The sequence below is a fragment of the Jaculus jaculus genome, chromosome 7, assembly GCF_020740685.1.
Source record: "Jaculus jaculus isolate mJacJac1 chromosome 7, mJacJac1.mat.Y.cur, whole genome shotgun sequence".
Lineage (NCBI taxonomy): Eukaryota > Metazoa > Chordata > Mammalia > Rodentia > Dipodidae > Jaculus > Jaculus jaculus.
This window is the reverse complement of record NC_059108.1, coordinates 129,404,681-129,425,232: the sequence shown is the minus strand read 5'-3', so window position 1 is coordinate 129,425,232 and position 20,552 is coordinate 129,404,681. Positions and strand designations below refer to the sequence as shown.

Here is a 20,552-nt window from a genome sequence, read left to right as displayed (position 1 = left end):
GCCTCAAGTTCGGCCAGACAGGCCAAATGACTGAACAAGTGCAATAATGGCATGTCTGCTCTGGGGGAAACCAACTTCTCTCTAATTGGACTGGAAGCCTGCTCAATGGGAGGAAATACATGCCTGGTACTGAAAACCTAATCAAAATTCTATGGTAGGGGAGGTCATGATCCTTAGAGGCATAAAGCCTGCTCTTGTCTGGATGAATGCATATATTATTCTCACCAAATTGCCCTGAAAGCACTACAATTAATGTTCATATTCAGATTTTAATGCTACTCTCACTTCTGATTAGAGAAGCTTCTTTTTTCAGATGGCAGTGACCACTGGAATGACCCAAAAGGTAACATAGATGCTAAGAAGGGATAGATGAGTGTCCAGCACTGAAACACCTCACATTCTCCAAGGTTAAGGGTCCATTGCAGAAGAGGTGGCAAAAGAATGTAAGAGCCAAAGGAAGGTTACCACTCCTTGCAATGCAACTGTCCGGATGGAAATTGGCCTCAATATCCATGACCTCACAGTGCCTAGCAATACCTTCACAAGACCCTCATAATAGGAGATGATGACAACAAATTAAAAGAAAGACTCATGGAGAGAAGAAGGGGATATGGTGGAGAGCAGAGTTATGAAGAGAAAAGTAGATAAGGGGAGGAGATTATCATGGTTTATTGTCTCTAAGTATAGAAGTTGTCAATAAAAAAATACACAAACACACACATATATGATATATATAAAAGCCGGGCATGGCCATGCACATCTGTAACCCAAGTGCTGAGGTGGGCAGAGATAGTAAGACCCCTGGGGCTTCCTGGTAAGCCAGCCAGTCAAACTGAAAAATGAAGGGAGTCAGGTTCAGCAAGAGACTCTATCTCAGGGAAATAAGGCAGAAGAGTGACAGGAGAGGACACCTGACATCTTCCTCTGGCCTCCATTTGTGTGTGCTCAAGTGCATACATCTGTACACATATGTGTGCATATACCACATGCACACACACACATATAACACATGCAATTTATATTACACACAAAAATTTTAAAAGCTTAAAATATTCTTAAAGGGCTGGGGAGATTTCTCAGTGGTTCAAGGTGCTTGCCTGTAATGTCTGCTGCCCCAGGTTCGATTACCCAGTTCCCACGTAAAGACAGATGCACAAAGCGGAACATACATCTGGAGTTCCTTTACAGTGGCAAAAGGCCTTGGCATGCCTATTCTCTCTTTCTGTCTATCTCTGGTCTCATTTTTTTTTTAAGCTTTAAAAGCTTTTCAATGAGAAACAAAAACAGATGTGCTTAAGCATAGTATGTAGTCTCTATACTTGTTCTTCATTATGTTACTCTCAGTTACAATTTTTTGAAATTTTTAGAGTACTAAAAATATTAACTTTCATATTACCAGAGGTGGTTGGGTTGACTGAAGACATCACAGAATCTGCTTCTATCTAGAAAATAAGAAAGAACAGGACATGTATTAGCCAATGTGTCTAAAGTATAAGTTCTAATTCCTAGGGTGAGAAAAGGTGTGTGTCTTGCAAGAAGTCAACTCTACTGCATGTAGTTTACAACCTCACTCAACAGCTACAGTCATTGTTTTCCAACATCCATAATAGATACTAGTCAGACATAGGCCAAGTGGCCCTCAAAACTTTATTTCACTGTCCAATACAATTTAAGCATATAAAATAAACATGAACAACCCGCCTAGATCAAAACTTAAAATATACCCTTACTTTTTTTCCTTTTAACTTAACTAATTTATTTATTTGAGAGAGTCAGAAAGAGAAAGAGGCAAATATATAGAGAAAGAATAGACATGCCAGGGCCTCCAGCCACTGCAAATGAACTCTAGACACATGTGCCACCTTGTGCATCTGGCTTAAGTGGATACTGGGGAATCAAACCTGCATCCTTAGGTTTCACAGGCAAATGCCTTAACCACTAAGCAACTTCTCCAGCTCAACTTTACTTGTTTTATTTATTTATTTTTTATGCAAGCCCAACAGTCTGGCCTTTTTATGTGAGAAAGTGATGGAAAGAGAGAATTGTTGTGCCAGGGCATCCAGCTACTGCAATCGAACTGCAGACATGTGTGGCCCCTTGTGCGCATGTGCAACCTTGCACTTTTGTGTCACTGTGCATCTGCCTTATGTGGGATGTGGAGAGTTGAACATGAGTCTTTAGGCTTCACAGGCAAATGTTTTAACCACTAAGCTTCTCTCCATTCCCTTCCTTGTTTGTAACATTTTTATTTATTTGCAAGCACATAAAGATAGAAGAGAGAAAGAGAAAATGGCTACTCCAGGGTCTGTAGCCACTTCAAATGTGAACTCCAGACACAGGCACCACTTTGTGCATCTGGCTTTATGTGGGTAGTGGGGAAGTGAACCTGGGCCATTAGGCTTTGCAGGAAAGCACCCTAACCACTGAGCAATCTCTCCAGCCCTAGCCTTGCTTTTTAATATAAAACAATTTATTACAACAGCTTTACTTTTCACTTTTTTTTTTCCTGCTTGGAAAAGCAACACAGGCCAGGCATGATGGGTTCACACCTGCAGTCCCAGCAGTTAGGAGACAGAGGCAAAAAGATCATTGAGGCCAGCATGGGCTTCGCGGCAAAACCTGCCAATATAGTAATACATGATCAAGTAGAAAAAATGCAAATCAAAAATTATAATAACATTTTAAAACACTGAATGGTTAGCACTCTTACCATTTGGTCTAATCCAGCCTTTTGTTTTGTTTTTGCCTATGAGAACACACTACATAAAATGTGTAAGGACCTGCTTTCACTAAATATTCAAATGGAAACATTTCCCCACATTGCTATGAGGCTTTCTTTTTCCATCATTTGTGTGGGTGGTATGTGGTGTTGTATTGTGTCAGAAGTGTAGTGTATGCATGTATATGCACCCGCATTATGCACATGCATGTAGAGGCCAGAGAAAAATGTTGAGTGTCCTTCTGTGTCCCTTAGCCACATGTTTCTTTAAGACAGAGTCTCTCGCTGATCCTAGGGCACACTTTTTGTGAACCCTAGCAATTTTCTTTCTTCTTTAAAATTATTTTTATTTATTTCAAAGAAACATAAAGAAACAGAATATGAATGCACCAGGGCCTCCTGCCACTGTATATGAATTCCAGATACATGTGTCACTTTGTGCATATGGCTTTATGTGAGTGCTGGGGAATCGAACCTGGGCCTTGCAAGAAAGTTCCTTTAACCACTGATCCATCTCTCCAGTCCCAATTTTCTAGTCTCTTCTCCCCACAGGAGTCACAAACTTATGTGTGGCCACACCCAGCTGTTTATATGAGTGTTGGGGAATTGAAGTCATGTGGCCTCAGCTCCCCATTCTTCCACAGCAAGTATTCTTACCTGCTGAGCCATCTCCCTAGCCCCACAAGACTTTCTTCATACGTATTAGGGAATCAGATCCTTTATGGCAACCAACATACTTTCTCCAAAACCAGTCTTGGATCCTCCACAGTCTTGGAATCCCTGAACTTTCCAGATTCCTCCTTCCCTCTCCCAATGGTCTCTCCCTCCATCATCCTCATGGAGCCTTTACCTGCCTTTAAATGCTGGCTTCCCTCAACCTTCTTCCTCAGTCTGCTCTTCTCCACACTCTGCACATTCTACCCAGGGAATGCCACCCAGTCTTGTGAGTTGAGCTACTCCAAATAAACTGGAGTCCCAAATTTTCACAAATTAACTGGAGTTTCTCACCTTTCTACCTAATTTCAGGTCCTATTTTCAGAGAAGCACATAAGCCAGAGCAATTTTCATCACCATATACTGCATGACAAGCAAATGTACCCAGATGGCTGTAGCCACCTAAAACTCAATATGCCCCATCTCAACTGACTCTCCCTGAACCTACTCCATCTGAATACTTAATTTGGTGGCAGTGCAATCCTTCATTCTGGTGATCACATCACTACTACCAATACCATATACAGTCAGTTACCAGGCCACAACTTGTCCTACTATCTAAAATGGGCTCCCAGATACTTGATGTAACAGTAGTCTAGCTTCTCTACTCCAAGTGACATATGAACATCTAGTCTAGCTGTTTCTAGAATTATATTTGCCACTATGTCCCCTGATCTTTCTGTATTCAAATACCTTCTCAATCTTTATTTCTATGAGTTTTATAAGTCTGCTTACACTAAACTGTAAATAGCTTCACATTGGAGACTGTTTCATCCATCTTTACATCCCCAACAACTAGAAGTGTTGACTTTATTAAACAAAAACATTTAACAAATTTCATTGTGTAATCAACTACATCAGTATATAAGTGATCTATTGTGTATCTTATGAAATCATATTGAAATGTTATGTTACGGTCAAAGTAGCATTCAAAATACACATTCTTGATAAATTTAAAGTTTTTATAAATATCTCATTTAATTTACTGACCTGTCTATAAAAATTTCATGAAAATTATGTCTAATGTCATCAGTTCATAGTCAATAAGTGACAACTGTAGAAGAAATGTTAGCATGTGCTTACTAAGACCTGTAATCAGTTCAATATTTCATTTGCCTAAAAAATAAAAACTCGGGCTGGAGGTATGGTTTAGTGGTTAAGGCATTTGCCTGCAAGGCCAAAGGACCCAGGTTCAATTCCCCAGGACCCTCGTTTGCCAGATGCACAAGGGGGCACATGTGCCTGGAGTTTGTTTGCAGTGGCTGAAGGTCCTGGTGCACCCATTATTTCTCTCTCCCTCTTTCTCTGCCAAACAAATAAATAAAAACAAAATATTTTGAAAATAAAAATTAAGGGCTGGAGAGATGGCTTAGTGGTTAAGCACTTGCCTGTGAAGCTTAAGGACTCTGGTTCAAGGCTCCATTCCCCAGGACCCACATTAGCCAGATGCACAAGGGGGCACACGCGTCTGGAGTTCGTTTGTAGTGGCTAGAAGCCCTGGCGTGCCCGTTCTCTCTCTTCCCTCCCTCCCTCCCTCCCTCCCTCTCTCTCTCTCTCTCTCTCTCTCTCTCTGTTGCTCTCAAATAAATAAATAATTAATTAAAATTTAAAAAAATAAAAAACAAAATCTCAATCCAGTATGCAAACCAAGTCTGTTAAACTTTATGGAATAAGTATATGAACAACAGAGCATTACCATGCCACACCACAGTTCATGCCATTAAATTCCTCATATAATCTAAAACTAAAATAGAATTGAGTGACACAAAGGCAAAATGAGAACAAGCACTTTCAAGCTGAATCCAGGTTAAATAAAATGCTTCAAGGCTGAGTTGATTCAGGTGCTATGCCTTGGAACTCCAGGTGAAATGACTGCTGGTGGGCAGGACAGTTGCCATGTTGGAGCCATCCTTGACTTCTGTGAACTCAGTAACTGGTCTCACAGGTAAGCATCTCCACACGGAAAGTTCCGAATCCACTCCGGCTTTCCATGCATCCTATGTGGGGTCAATGGGGCATTTTTACCGTGAAGCTGTGGTGAATTCAAGCCTACTGAAGTTTGCAGAAGTGCAGCATCACAGGGTTCCTTTCCTATGCTGAGCTTGCACACTGACAGGAAGCTACAAGGCACTCATGAGTAGCAGCTGAGCCCTGATTGCCAAGCCGTCTGTCTGATGAGGGGAAAGTGGAGGGCATTCCAGGCAGTGCTCAGAGTGTCCCCTTTGCTTGATGGCTGCAGTTTACGTTCCTGAATTTGTTTCTGATTAGTTCCAGTTCAGCAGCTTAAGAAGAATGGCTCTGTCCTTAGAATGCATGTAGCAGGCATGCAGAACAGCACAAGGACGGGGGTGAGAAGGAAGCTTAGCTTCTTAAAACAGAAAATTCGCTGAAGCTCAGCTCAAGTTTTATTTTTTTTTTTTTCTTGAGTACTTGATTCATATACTTGTCCATCTGCATCTCATTTCTTGAGAATTGTCTATTTAGGTCTGTTAGCTGTTTTATCAGAAGATGATTTTGCAGTTGTATTGTGCCCCTTATTAAGCTTACATTAATGTGTTGTCAGACACACAGTTTGCAAACATTTTCTCCCACTTTGTACATTGTCTTTTCACTCTGATGACTGATTTCTTTGTGGCCCAGTCCAGGAGCCATTTAGTTTGATATAGTCCAAATTGTCTATGATGTTACTCTGGTTCCTAGGCTTTGGGGATCACATCTACATAAAATTCTTGCCAAGGCCAATGTCTGAAGCTTTCCTCCATCTTGTCTTCTATTAATTTCATAGTTCCAGCTCTTGCATTTAATTCATTAGCTTACCTATATTTGATTTTTAATATAATGAGGGAAACATGCTATGTATAACTTTATATTTAATATAAATTTCTATGTAAGTCTGATTTAATTCTTGTACATTGAATATTAAGTTTCTGTAGCATCATTTACTGAGAAGAATGCCCGTTGCCATGGCACGATTTTAGCATTTTGGTTGAAAATTGGTTGGTTTCAGATGTATTCTACTTCTCTCCACTGTGATTCCTTGCCCTGTCTGTATCTATGTCAACACCGCACTTGGTTGTTACTATAGCTTTCTTGTTTATTTTAAAGTCAGGTTGAAAAGCTTCCTGCTTTGTTCTTTTAGCTAAAGATTTCTTTTCTTTGGCTACTTGGGAGTCTTTTATTGTTTTTTAATAAATTTTAGGATTTTTTTTCCTTTTTCTTTGAAAAATGTCATTGTTATTTTGATAGGCATTGTGTTCAATCTACTGATCACTTTGGGAAGATATTTTAACAATACTGATTTTCCCAGTCCACTAACAAGGGATAATTTCCTGTTTTTGTCTCTTTACTTTCTTTCATCATTATTTTACAGTCTCATTGCAGAGAAGTTCATATCAAATTTATTTGTATTTTTATTTTGTAGCATTTCAAATACAATTATATTCTTGATAATTTGCTACTGGTATATAGAAATACTGATTTTTGTATGTTCATTTCATATCCTACAAATCTTACTGAATTAATGTAATAGTTTTTTTTTGGTGGGGTTTGGAATTTTTTCTATTGATCATGTACTCCACAAATAGTAACAGTGTGACTCTTTCTTTCAAATTTAGGTGTCTTTAATTTTTTTCTCTTGCCTGGTTGGTGTGGTAATTTGATTCAGGTGTCCCCCATATATTTAGGTAATCTGAATGCCAGATTCCCAGCTGATGGCAATTTGGGACATAATGCCTCCTGGAGGCAATGTGTTGTTGGGGGTGTGCTTATGTGTATTACAGCCAGCTTCCTCTTGCCAGTGTTGGGCACACTCTCCTGTTGCTGTTGTCCATCTGATGCTGGCCAAGAGGTGATGTCCACCCCCTGTTCATGCCATCATTTTACCCTGCCATCATGGATCTTCTTCTTGAGTAAGCCAAAATAAACCCTTGTATCCCACAAACTGTTCTTTGTTGGGTGTTTTCTGCCAGCAATGCAAACCTAACTGCAACAGTTGCTTTGCTTATTAACCCATTGGCTATTTACATGTATTGATAATTACAACTTTCTACTTAGAGTTGATAAACCTCATTAGCATTTGTTGTAAGGTAGATGTTGTGGTGAACCCTTGCAGTTTTGGTTGAAAATGTCTTTATTCTGTCCAAATTTCTCAAGAACAGTGTTCAAGGCTTAGTATTCTTGGCAGTTTTTCTTTGAATACCTTGAATATATCATCCCACTTTCTCCTTATTTGCATAGGTTTGCAGAGAAATCTATGGATAGGTTTATGGGTGCTCTTCAATTTGTGTTATTGAGGAACTTTTTATAGAGTAACAGGAATTTCAAATGTACATGACCTAGAATAGCCAACGATAATCCTAGTAATTTTCTTCTAGGTGAGATGGATTTTTTGTTTGCTTGCTTTTGTTTTGAGACAGGGACTCACTGTGTAGCCCAGGCTACCAATGAAGTTTTAATCCCTCTGCCTCACCTTCCCAAGTGTTCCAATTATGTATTTAGAAATTTATTCTAAAATACATATACCTCATCACATAGTTTACATATGTATGTATTTGGACATAAAAGGATGCTTAATGCTGACAGGAACTTAAAATAATGCAAATAAATAACAAAGAGGAGACTGACTAGAGCTATACACAAGAAACTGGATGAATGATAGCATTGGGGAAGGAATTTTTTTCAGCTGTGTGAATGTATTACTTTTACCATTTAAACAAAAACCAAAAAAAATATTTAAAATTTTATTTATTTATTTGAGAGAGACAGACAGAGAAAGAGGCAGAGAGAGAGAGAGAATGGGCTCACCAGGGCCTCCAGCCACTGCAAATGAACTCCAGATGCATGCACCACCTTGTGGACCTGCCTTGTGTGGGTACTGGGGAACCAAGCCTCAAACCGGGGTCCTTAGGTTTCACAGGTGTTTAACTGCTAAGCTATCTTTCCAGCCCAGTAAAAATATTTAAAGGGGGGTTGGAGAGATAATTTGGTGGTTAAGGAGTTTGCTTGTGAAGCCTCACAGCCTGGGTTCAATTCTTCAGTAAAGCCAGATGCACAAAGTCGTACATGCATCTGGAGTTTGCAAGAAGCCCCGGTCGGCCCATTTTCTGGCTCTCTCTCTCTTCCTCCTTGCAAAAAAATAAAATACTATGAAAATATTTAAAACTAAGAGATTATGCATGTCAACTATTAGGAAGATTCCTTCTGATGGAAGCTCCCCTCCCCTCTCAGCCTTTTCTTTCTAGCATCTATGGATGTATTATATTAGGAGATTTATGGAGATATTTTATAGGCACCACGGACAAATTCATGTCTGGGCTGCACCCGTTACTGAGAGAAAATCTAGCACTGGAGACACTCAGAAACTGCTTATAAATCAGATTTGCTCTATAAACATCATAAGTAGTCCTGGACAATTTTCTTAGGATCCATTATAAACCCCACTTCCCAACACTTACAGAACAAGACACTACACTATGAGAGCGAGGGAAGGAGAAAGAAAGGAGAGAAGAAAAAGAGAGAAGAGTTCTACCTTGCAAGGCTTGTACCCAAACAGCATGACAATGGCAACCTTAAAGTCCTCTCTGCTTAGGTAGCCTTTGTTATCTTCATCGCAAGCTTTAAAGACCTGAAGAATATTAAATGTCTCTAATTAGTAAGACAAAAGCTAGGAGCTGTCAAAAATCTAAAACTCTGCCCAGTAATGGGATTTTAAAGGGGTGGGGGTCGTGGACATTTTAATTTTCAAGAAATCCAAATGTGCTCCCCCTCCCCCAAACTACAACCGACTTTCATGTCCAGGATGACATAAGTCAATTCATTTAAATCACTGGGATAAATTCCACGTGGACTTCAGTCCTGGAACTCGGAAAGGGAGTCAAGGCTTTGGGTCGTGGGCCCAGAGAAGAGAATTCGGGGTGATTATTAAGTGACCAGGCGTCCCGCAGCTCCGGGCTCGGTCGCCGTCATTCCTCAAGGCCGACCAGGTCGTGAAGGTTCCGCCCGGCTGAGGGAGACCCCAAGCGCGAACGACCGACGGTCCGGCTCAGGTCGAAGCCGGAACTGAGTCTCCTTCCGACACTTACTTCCACCCACTTCCTGTGTTCCGAGGGGCTGGCTTCCCACGCCCGCGGCCCGGCGACAGCCTCCGACATGAACGTCGCGACAGCTGCCAAGGCCACCACCCGCTCCCCTGAGCCCGGCCGCCAGCCTCCGCCACGCCCACCGCGGCTCAGGAAGCCCAACTTCGCCGCGCAACTCCAACGGCTCTTCCCATTGGTCAGCCAGCCAGCCACTGGCGTTAATTCCGCTGTGCTATTGGACCATCCAGGGGCCACCCCAGCACTTGGCTCCGCCCCCTGCATAGTTCCTTCTCCACTACGGCGCGCGCGGCTGACCTGACGTCCAGGTGGTTTTCCCACGCCTACTGGTTACTTCCTCTTGCAAACTTGCAAGAACTCCTTGATTATTTTTTCTTTGTTTGTTTTTTCTAAGTTGGGTCTCACTCTAGCCCAGACTGACCTGGAATTCACTATGTAGTCTCAGGGTGGCCTTGAACTCACCGAGATCAGTGGCTATGGCAGACATTGTCGAATACACTAGAAAATGTTTTTAAAGTTGGGCGGGGGGGGGTTATTGGAGAGATGGCTTAGCGATTAAGGGGCTTGCCTGCAAAGCCAAAGGAGCTCGGTTTGATTTCCCCAGGACCCACGTAAGCCAGAGGCACAAGGTGACACGGGTCTAGAGTTCATTTGCAGCAGCTGGATGCCCTGGCGCGTCCGTTTTCTCTCTTTCTCTCTCTCTGAAATAAGTAAAAATAATTTTTTTTAAAAGTTCAAAGTCATCAAGAATAAAAGAGACCAAAGCACATTGAGCCAAATTTAAGACGACTCAGCTTTAAATCGCCAAGTCGTTGGATGGAGTTCAAGGTAAGTACTACATCTGCTTTGAACATGTCACCCCAGCTCTTAGCACTGTGTCAGTTAAACAAAGTGATACGTCAGATTGGTTATACAGACGTACTCAGGGGAGACTCAAGGAATCAAAAGCCCAAAGCAGCATCGAGTCCATAATTCCTTGGCAAACATCCTTATAAAAGTTGAAGAGGGGCTGGAGTGATGGCTCAGCGATTAAGGCCCCTGCCTGCGAAGCCTAAGGGCCCAGGTTTCATTCCCCAAGGACCCACGCAAGCCAGATGTACAAGGTGATCTAGAGTTCATTTGTAGTGCCTGGAGGTCCGGGCGTGCCCATTCTCTCCCTCCCTCCGTCCTTCTATCTCTCTCATCTCTATCTGCCTCATCTCTCTCACACTGGCTCTCAAATAAATAAAATGGGTATTGTTTTGTTTGTGTGTGTTTTTAAAGGAGTTGGGGCTTGCTAACTAGCTACAAGAGATGCAAGGAAAAGCTGCTTCTCTCTTGCTGTAGGAATCTCAGGCTGAGCCAAGAACGAGAGGAGCCGCCTGATACGGTGAGCTTTAGGACCCAGGGGCAGTTTTCCCGGAAGGGGAAGTGCCTGGGCGTGAAGGCGCGCCGCGGCGGAGGGTTTGAATGCACGCATGCGCGGGCCGTGCGAGGGGGGCGTGGTCGCGGCGACGGCTGCGGCGGACTGGCGGGCCAGGTACGTGTCGGCGCTGTCCGCGCACGCTCGGCGGGTCACTTGGGGGCCGCGGTCTTGCGCACGTCCTCGTGTGGCGGCGCGCTGGCCGCTGCGGTCCGGCGGGGTGGTGAAGGCCGGGTGGGGGAGGAATGCGGACCGCGAGGGAAGCACTCGGCCGAGATCCCCCCGGGCCGGGGTCTCTCCTGTGCCCCTGGGCCTCGTTCCTGCAGTCTGGGCCGAGCTGAGCCTCTGCTGTCCTCGGCTTTTCCTCCGCTCCCCCGACCCCGCGGTGTCACTGCGCGTGCTGCCCCCCTCTGCCCCCACGAGCCTGGCACTTAGCCCCTCTGTGCCCAGTGTTCCCATCCCGGGGACCTACGAGTTCACGACCCCAGTTGTCCTGGGACTATGACGACTGTAGACTCGCGGAGCACTTAGAATTCATTGTGTGTGAAAGTTAGCAGCGCTCATGGGTCAGCCCACTTCACTCCAAGTGGATCTCCCAGCTCCAGCCCTGCAGGAGCCTCCTCACCTGACTGGCCCGGCTGGAATTATGGCAAACCACTGGTGTGAAAGAGTAAACTAGGCCGAGGCACTGCCCTTATGAAGACCCTCAGTGGTCTTAGAAGGAAATCTAACGTCTAACAAGCCTTGCCCTCCTATAGATCACTGCCTGTCTTAAGGCCTTGTGCCTGCCCTTAAAGGTTAGGAAGGGAGCTGGAGAGATGGCTAAGTGGTCAAGGCTCTTGCCTGCGAAGCCTAAGGACCCAGGTCCCATTCCCAAGAGCCCATATAAGCCAGATACATTCAGTGGAGCATACCCAGAGTTCATTTGCAGTGCCTGAAGGACTTGGCACGATCACATCCTCTCCCTCAATAAATAAATAAAAGATTTTTTTTAAGACGTTAGGAAGGACTCAGTTCCCACCGCCGGGGTCTTTGCAGATTGGATTCCATCCTCCTGGACTGCACTTCACTCCACCTTTTAGCCCACTGGTCACTTTTCACCCTCAAGGTTTCCCATGCTCCTTCATCGATTATTTTAGAGGTCAGCCCACTAAAGTATAACGAACAGTTATCATGTTAGCTTTTAAAAATCATTGTGTGGGTGCTGGAGTGATGGGTCAGTGGGTAAAGTGCTTGCCTTGTGATCAAGGGGACCTGAGCTGGCTCCCCAGTATCTACTTAAATGTCAGGGATGGAAGTACACCCAGCACTGAAAGTGGAGCCAGGACAGACCCTTTGGGCTTCACTGACGTGCCAGTCTAGTTAATGGGTGAGCTCCAGGCCAGTGAGAGACTGGCTCAAAAAGAGGTCAACTGTGCCTGAGGATCACACCCAGTTTCCTCTAGCCTACATGTGCATGTATACACACATAAACATACATGCACAACCGCCCCACACACACCTTGAAATGAAACTCACCTGGTGTAGAAAGCTATTTATTGTTCACTTGTTCCCAGTGCTTAGCATATATCTACTCGAAACTCTGGGAGGTAAGCATGGTACCCATTTCACAGATGAGGAAACTGAGGCTCCGCTGGTTATCTAATCTGCTCAGATGCCCATTTAGCACCGAGTAATAGCTTGAGATTGGAATCCATACTAGCTTACTGCTAGCCCATAGGACCTCCTTCATTGTGAAGTCTGCTGCCCAGGCCCACCCCATTAGGTCTTTAGGCTCTGAGCAGGAGCAGCCAGAGGTGTAAAAGAAATGACTCACTGAGTCTGTAAGGTAGGGGTACCCTTACATGGCATGCTTTCTCCATCAGTGTTTGAGAGAGAGCGCGCACAAGCACCAGGGTCTCTAGCCACTGCAAACGAACTCCAGACGCATACGCCACCTTGTGCATGTTGCTGACATGGGTACTGGGGAATCAAACCTGGGTCCTTAAGCTTAGCAGGCAAGCATCTTACCCACTAAGCCATCTCTCCAGCCCCAGCATTTTTAAACTTCTTAAACAAGCTCTGACCACATCCTTAGCATGTGGAGGGAGAATTTCATTAGGTTTTCATCTTGTTAGGACAATGTTTGGCAAATTTCATTCACTCACCTGCCTCCTTTATTTGTTCATGTATGTTATTATTTGTATGCACTGTTAACAATGACTTTTTTGTTTTGTTTTGTTTTTCAAGGTAGGGTCTCACTGTAGCTCAGGCTGACCTGGAATTCACTATGGAGTCTCAGGGTGGCCCCGAACTCACAGCAATCCTCTTACCTCTGCCTCCCTAGTGCTGGGATTAAAGGCATGTGCCATCATGCCCGGCTTTAACACTCACTTTTAAAAATATTTTATTTTAATTTACTTATTTGAGAGGGAGGGGGAGGGAAAGAATGGGTGTGCCAGGGTCTCCAGCCTCTGCAAATGAACTGCAGATGCATGTGCCACTTTATGCATCTGGCTTACATGGATCCTGAGGAGTTGAACCTGGGTCCTTTGGCTTTGCAGGCAAGTGCCTTAACTACTAAGCCATCTCTCCAGCCCAACACTGACTTTTAAAAGTAAACTTTAACCTGCTATTGTAAGTGTAATGGCACCATAAGCTACATTCTGCCAGCCTCTGAGCACGTGCCACAGGCACTTGCAGGAGACACTGGTGTTCATTGAGAAGCAAAATTAAAGTATTTCTGCAACAGTGCAGCTTGTGTCTTGTTTTAAATAGAATTTAAGGGAAGCTAGGGCTAACATTCAAAGTAGTTTTTTTTTTTAAATATTTTTATTTATTTATTAGAGAGAAAGAGGAAGTGAGCGAGAGACAGAGAGAGAGAATCATCCACCCACTACAAATAAACTCCAGATGCATGTGCCACCTTGGGCATCTGTCCTATATGCATCCTAGGGCACTGAACTTGGGTCCTTTGGCTTTGTAGGCAAGTGCCTTAACTGCTAAGCCATCTCTTCAGCTCTGAAATAGTTTTAAAGTTATAAGACATAGCCACCAAAATAGTTCCTTTAAAACAAATTGTGACAGCTTAAATAAAGGAATCTCTACAGTCTAGAACACTAGAAATCTAAGTTAAAAACTATAATCTAAGTTAAAAAATACATCTAAGCCCTCGATGTGGGTGTTATGTAGCAAATCAGTCTGAATTTCTTTCATAGAGAAGACCTGGCAGTCAGACCCCATTAACTATCACAGAATACCTGGTGAGCTTGGTTGTTTTAGTTTCGTAACCTTGAAGATTAGAAACAGATTGAGAAAATGCCTAAACTGATTCTAATCTTCAAAGCCTCTAGAAGTGAGTTGAACTTTCATAGGGCTCAAATAACCAAGAGGGTCAGGTCCATCTACTGCAGGATGAAGCAGCTCCATGTAGATCTGCAGTCTCCAAGGCTTTGGCTGCAAAATGGTCTCTGGGCCCATTGGGGTTAATAGTCACATTGAGCCATGAAGGATGTGTCCTGTGCACTCTGCGTAAGAGTGTGTAATTGACAGAAGAAATCCTGTCTGATCCAACTAGTCATTCATCAAAGAAGTTGAGTAAGTTAGAAATTATGAACAGTGATCAATACCTTCAAAGGGTTTGGGGTTTTTTGTTTTTAATCTTAGAACATGAGTATGTATCCATTTGAAAATCTGGTGTTAGCATCAGCCCCCATACTTTTTGTTCAAGGAGTGCGGAGTCTGTGGCCAGTGTGCCAGTGTCTTGATTTGCCTCACAATGCAGCCTGCTTAGCTTCATTGAAACAGCAAGTCTTGGTGATACCCTAACAACCTAAGAACAGACTCTTGAGTTTTGCCGTTTTCCTCTTGTACTAACCTATTAGAAGTATTGCACTAAAGAGCTGTTATTTACCTATCTGGAAACTCTACTTTAGTCTTTTGTCATTAAATTGAACACATTTTATAGTTAACACCAAAAATACATATTTCATGTATTTCCCTCTTCTGAGAGCAAGAAAGTGAAAATTAGACTGTGTGTTTTGGAAAATAAGTGTTTGTTTCAGTACAAGTTCTTTCCTATAGTTTGATTTGTGACATGGTCCATAAGATAATTATCTCAATTAGTTGGTCCTCACATGCAGTACTTAACAGTGTAAATACAGAAGTGATCATTGGTTTTTCCTGGGGGCCTTGCTAAACTAATGGCAAGTGCCTTTCTGGGAAGTAAGATTATCTTGTTTTTGAGGTCTTTTAGGTCCTTGTACTTAAGTGAAGGGTAGATTTGTAAAGTCTAATTTGACATTAAAAACTTGAGATGGAGAGATAGCTCACTGGGTAAAGTGCTTGCCACACAAGCATGAGGACCTGAGTTCAGATCCCAAATAAAGTATTTGGCATGGTGGTGCATGCTTGTAATCCCAGCACTGGGAGGTGAAGACAGGAGGATCCCTGGGGCCCACTGGCTACCTGGTCTAGCTAAGTTGGTGAGATCTAGGTTCAGTGAGAGACCCTGTCACAAACAGTAATGTGGAAGGTGATAGAAGGTGACACCTGATGTCAGCCTCTGTCCTCCACACACATGCACATACCACACCTATAGTCACAAAAACCACTTGAGCGTGGTCAGATAAAACCTTCAAGTTCCTTAAGATGGCCTTAACCCTGACCTCCCTTCCCAGGGCATCTAAGAATGAGGTCTAGCTTGAAAGCCAAAGGGGAAAACATGGAATGTTTTTGGCTATTACTTTACCAACTTCTCATAGCAGATTCTGTCAGTAGGAGGCTCTGCCTCAGAAGTGCTGATTGCTGCAGAAACTCATCTGATAGGGAATTTGGAGAGAGGTGTGCTATCAGCGGCATCCTAACTAGGAAATAACCCTTCCACCTTTTCTCTCTAGAAGTATGTCTCAGGAAGGCAGTTACGGGAGGTGGACCATATCCAGCAGTGATGAAAGTGAAGATGAAAAGCCCAAACCTGACAAGCCATCGACTTCTTCTGTCCCCCAGGCTGAGCAGGGAGCAGGCAAAGAGCCCACATACACCTGTTCTGAGGCTCGCAGAGCCGCACACAAGAGGCAGATGTCACCTGTGAAATTCAGCAACACAGAGTCAGGGCTGCCCAAGAAACAGAAGACTGGTTCCCAGGAAGAACTTGGCTGGTGCCTGTCCAGCAGCGATGATGAGCTGCTGCCAGAGACTCGGCAGGAGGGGCCTGAACGTGTGGTGGTCAAAGAGGAAAAGGTGGTCTCCTTGCCCGACACGAGTAGTACCCAGAGAGCTGCAGATTGTGACCCTCCTGCCAGACACAGGCTGCAGGAGGAAGATGAGTATGAGACCTCAGGGGAAGGCCAGGATGTCTGGGACATGCTGGATAAAGGGAACCCATTCCAGTTTTACCTCACTAGAGTCTCAGGGATTAAGGCAAAGTATAACTCCAAAGCCCTCCACATCAAAGGTAAGGATGGATGGTGTCCAGGAACTGTTGAATCATATATAAGAATATTGCCCTTCAGTAAATAAAGGAGAATAGCCTGACCTCCCAAAACCTTTTGTTGTGATCTTAAGTATTCTCAGGGAAAAATTAGTTTTGACAAGTGAGTGAGTTTGACAACAAACTCTTTAAATATATATACACATAATTTATTTAAGAGAAAGAAGCAGATAGAGAGAGAATGGGTGTACCAGGGCCTCCAGCCACTGCAAACGACCTCCAGACGCATGTACCACTGTGCGCATCTGGCCTACATGAGTACTGGAGAATCGAACCTACGTCCTTAGGCTTCACAGGCAAGTGCCTTAACTGCTAAGCCATTTTTCTAGCCCATCAACAACAAACTCTTAGCTGACATCCAGAGGGCATTTGTCAAGACCCTGCAGCTCAGTCCCTGACGACACTTAGCATAGTGCTTAGAGTTGTTTAACTTCGGCAGTGAAGGTTAAGCTTGGTCTCTAGCACGGTCAGGTAGCACGAGCTTGATCGCAGTAGTTCTGTGTGATCCCTGCACCGAAGTGCCAGTTACCAGACTCAAGGAGGCATGCTGAGGGTAGGGTCTGCCGTCTGTGTTTCCACAGCCCTCTAGGAGATTCTCCCACCTAGTAAGTAGTTTGAGAACCACTGCTTGAAAGCCCGGTTAGGTTCCTAAGACAAAAAAAAAAAAACACAGAAAAGGAGAAAATAGGCACTGGCATACGGGTAGATGTTTCCATTATAAAGTGGGTGACGGTCCTTGCGTGTTTCCTGCATTGCATGCAGAGAACAACACAAGCTCAAACTCGCAAGACACATATCCCCTGCCTGTCAGTCACTTACTCCATGGTTAACGTGCAACGAGATTGGGCTTCAGAAAAATGGGCAAATCCATGAAGCTGTCCACACAGTATAGCCAGCCACACAGCACATGCACACAATAAATACTCTTCTTTCAGACCGATTTTTCTGGGGCCTCATAATGAAGGATAGATCATATTGAGCCGCAGCAGAATTTTTCATATCAAATATAGTAAGCTAAATTTCTTGTGTGGTATGTCAATGTTAGTGGCTTTAATTTCAACTGTACTAAGTTCAGTTCTATATATTTTTGCTTTGAGAATCGCTTACTCTGGAGAAATACAGTTGTCAGTGTTTTTGCTTTGTTTGAGAAAGATCGACACAGGAGGTAGAGGAGTATGCCAAGTCTGGCAGTGTAGAATAGAATGGTAACAGCTGTCTGTGAGCAGGAAGATTTCAGGATGGTAAGATAATGATAGGAGATTTCACATATGCTTTTTTTAGGTTATCTTAAAAAAATATTTTTATTTATTTATTCTTCAGCAGAGACAGAGAGAGGAAAAAAAGCTATAATGACAGAGCAAGTGGGCACACAAGGGCCTCCAGCCACTGCAAACAACTCCAGATTTATGCACCACTTTGTGCATCTGCCTTTATGTGGTCTACTGGGGAATCAAACCCAGGTTGTTAGGTTTTTTAGCAAGCACCTGAACCTCTGGACCATCTCTCCGGCCCCCGCATATACTTTTAGTCTCAGAACAGCTTCATGAGATGTTCCAAATGTCCATGGACACGTGACAGATCTGCAGTTTATAAAAATTAAATAACTTGCCCATGGTCACTGAGTAGGTAAATGAAAGAGCCACATTTGAATGCAGGCATTCTGAAATCTGACTCTATGCTGCTTGATTAAACCTTGCCAACAGCTGTAATTATCTAGATCTCATGGAGGAAAGGAGACTTCTAATAGTTCTTGGAAGATAAAGAATGTATTTTATGCCGGGTGTGGTGGCACACGCCTTTAATCCCAGCACTCAGGAGGCAGAGGTAGGCGGATTGCTATGAGTTCCAGGCCACCCTGAGACTCCATAGTTAATTCCAGGTCAGCCTGGGAAAAACCAAAAAAAAAAAAAAAAGTATTTTGATTTATCTCCTATTTGTACAAATGTTCGGGTAAGGTAGGAACTGTCTCCTGTAAGAATATTTTTTGTTCAAAAATTTTAAGATATTTTTATTTGAGAGAGAGAGAGAATGGGCACACCAGGGCCTCCAGGCACTACAAACAAACTCCAGACACTTTGCATCTGGCTTACGTTGGGTCCTGGGGTATTGAACCAAGGTCCTTTGATTTTGCAGGCAAGCACCTTAACCACTAAGCCATCTCTTCAGCCCTGTTCAAAATTTTTGCATCCCACATCTAGCTCAGTGTCTAGAGGGTAGGAGGCACTCAGAGACTATAAAGTAAATGAATAAGCCCACTCTTTTCTCAGAGGCAATTCAGTAGATCCCAGCAACCTGGAGCCAGACATCCTGAGTCAAACCTGAGCTCTGCCTCTTCCTAGCTGTGTGGTCCTGGGCAGCTTCCCCTGAGGATAACAGCCTCCCTCAGAACACCCTGGGAGGAACAAGAGTTAATGCATGGGAAGTACAAGAACGTGTCTGCTTCCTGAGTCTTGTGCAGGGGTAGCTGCGAAGATGGTGATGACCATGGGCTTATAAACACTGACATTTCTTATCTGTCTAAAGAAAGGATTGAGTGTGTACCAAGTGGAATTTCTCCGGAGGTGACCAAGGACAACACCAAGGGATGTGAGTTTAGAACTGTAGGAAGCTCCAGAGGTGTGTGTTGTGGGCTTGAATGGTGCAGAAGGAAGTAAAGCTTCATAAATCCTGGAAGAAAGGATGAATATGACTGTCAGTTTCCAGACTGACTAGGCATCAAGCCCTAAAGTTTTAGATTTTAGAATGTATAATAAATATTAAATAGCATAGGGGACTTTTTTCATGGATTTTTAAATTATTTTTTATTTATTTGCAAAGAGATAGAAGGATGGGGAGAAAATGGTCAGGCCAGGGCCCCTAGCCATTGCAAATGAACTCTAGACACATGTGCCAGTTTGTGCATCTAGCTTTACGTGGGTACTGGGGAATTGAACCACATTTGCTAGTCTTTACAAGCGAATGCTTTAACCACTATGCCATCTCTCCAGCCCTTCTGTTTTTTGAGCCAAATTTTGATTGTCCATGACTTTTGAACAAGATAGTTGTGATTGTGTTGACTGGAGGATTTATTATATGTGTGTGTGATATGTGTATGTCTATGCATGTGCCTGTTCGATTATGTGGGTGTGGGCACATGTGTGCCACAGTACCAATTGTGGAGGTCAGAGGATATTCTTGCATGTTGGCCCATGCCTTTCACCATGTTTGAGGCAGGGTCTCTTGTTTGCCACTGTGTGCCAGGCTAGGTGGCCTGCAAGCTCTGGAGATTCTCCTTTCTGCCTCCGTCTCATTGTAGGCACACTGCAATTACACAATTTTATATGGGCTCTAGGGATCTGAACTCAGGTCCTCATGCTTGCCTAACAGGTACTTTACCCACTGAGCCATCTCCCCAGTCCCATGACTAGAGGATTAACTTTTTTAAATCTAGAAACAAATTGTGTTTATATTTTGTCTTTATAGATATCTTATCTCCTCTGTTTGGGACACTTGTTTCTTCAGCCCAGGTAAGTTTATGGCTAAGTTGGTTTTTGTTTAAGTAAAAAGAGATAGATAACAACTTCCTAAGAAAATGCAAGAGATGGGTCTTTCAGTCCCTAAAGGGTCCCCAAGATGGCACCTGCCTGTTGATTCTCCAAACTGGCCCCAGCCATCACAGAGCACGGACGCCGCTATCAGGAAAACACCAGGCTCTCAGGCCATAAGGACTGCCAAGAGGTCACTTTGGATATTTCTGCTTGAAAGATTTCTTTTGGGAATATTTAAAATCTCACTCATGGGATGCTAGTGCAGCCCCCTGGGGAAAGCTAAGCCAAGTTTGATTTGATTTAGAAAAATAGATTCTTTGCACTGACCAGAAAGGAGTAAGTAGAATTTATGAGTACTTCGCATGCATGGTGGGTCCTGCCTGATGGAATCATAGTCACGGGCCAGATACTCAAGGGAGAGCCAGAACAAAGGGCCTTGCTCCTAAAACAAGCACAGGTGTCTTCTTTGTGTTGGATCTGTCTCTGAGGGTCCCGGTCACCTCCTCCAGAGAGTACCGGAAACCAAATGGGTACATGCACTTGTGCTTCTCAGCTCAACTGAGCTCCTGTGCCAACGATTGGCCAAGCATGGCCAGTGCACCCATGGTGAGACCACTACACTAGT

At 43.6% G+C, this 20,552-nt stretch overlaps 2 protein-coding genes across 5 annotated transcripts in view; one reads left to right on the top strand and one right to left on the bottom strand.

The window, feature by feature from the left end:
- Efcab11 (EF-hand calcium binding domain 11) overlaps positions 1–9,620 on the bottom strand; it is a 176,667-nt gene extending 167,047 nt beyond the window's left edge. Inside the window, exons 1-3 of the mRNA XM_004649344.2 lie at positions 9,514–9,620; positions 8,961–9,056; positions 1,397–1,442 (exon numbers count right to left, since the gene is read on the bottom strand). Coding sequence (XP_004649401.1) covers positions 1,397–1,442; positions 8,961–9,056; positions 9,514–9,582 — 211 coding nt within the window. The 5' untranslated portion in view covers positions 9,583–9,620. The remainder of the gene's footprint in view (positions 1–1,396; positions 1,443–8,960; positions 9,057–9,513) is intronic.
- Positions 9,621–10,255: 635 nt separating this feature from the next.
- Positions 10,256–20,552, top strand: part of Tdp1 (tyrosyl-DNA phosphodiesterase 1) — an 83,336-nt gene continuing 73,039 nt past the window's right edge. Inside the window, exons 1-4 of one of the 4 annotated variants that reach the window (XM_045155207.1) lie at positions 10,256–10,356; positions 10,792–10,897; positions 15,808–16,364; positions 19,863–19,906. In XM_045155207.1, the coding sequence (XP_045011142.1) occupies positions 15,812–16,364; positions 19,863–19,906 (597 nt within the window). In that variant the 5' untranslated portion in view covers positions 10,256–10,356; positions 10,792–10,897; positions 15,808–15,811. Of the gene's footprint in view, positions 10,357–10,791; positions 10,898–11,000; positions 11,048–15,807; positions 16,365–19,862; positions 19,907–20,552 lie in introns of those variants that run through there. The other 3 variants (XM_045155209.1, XM_045155210.1, XM_045155208.1) reach the window with 3 other exon arrangements.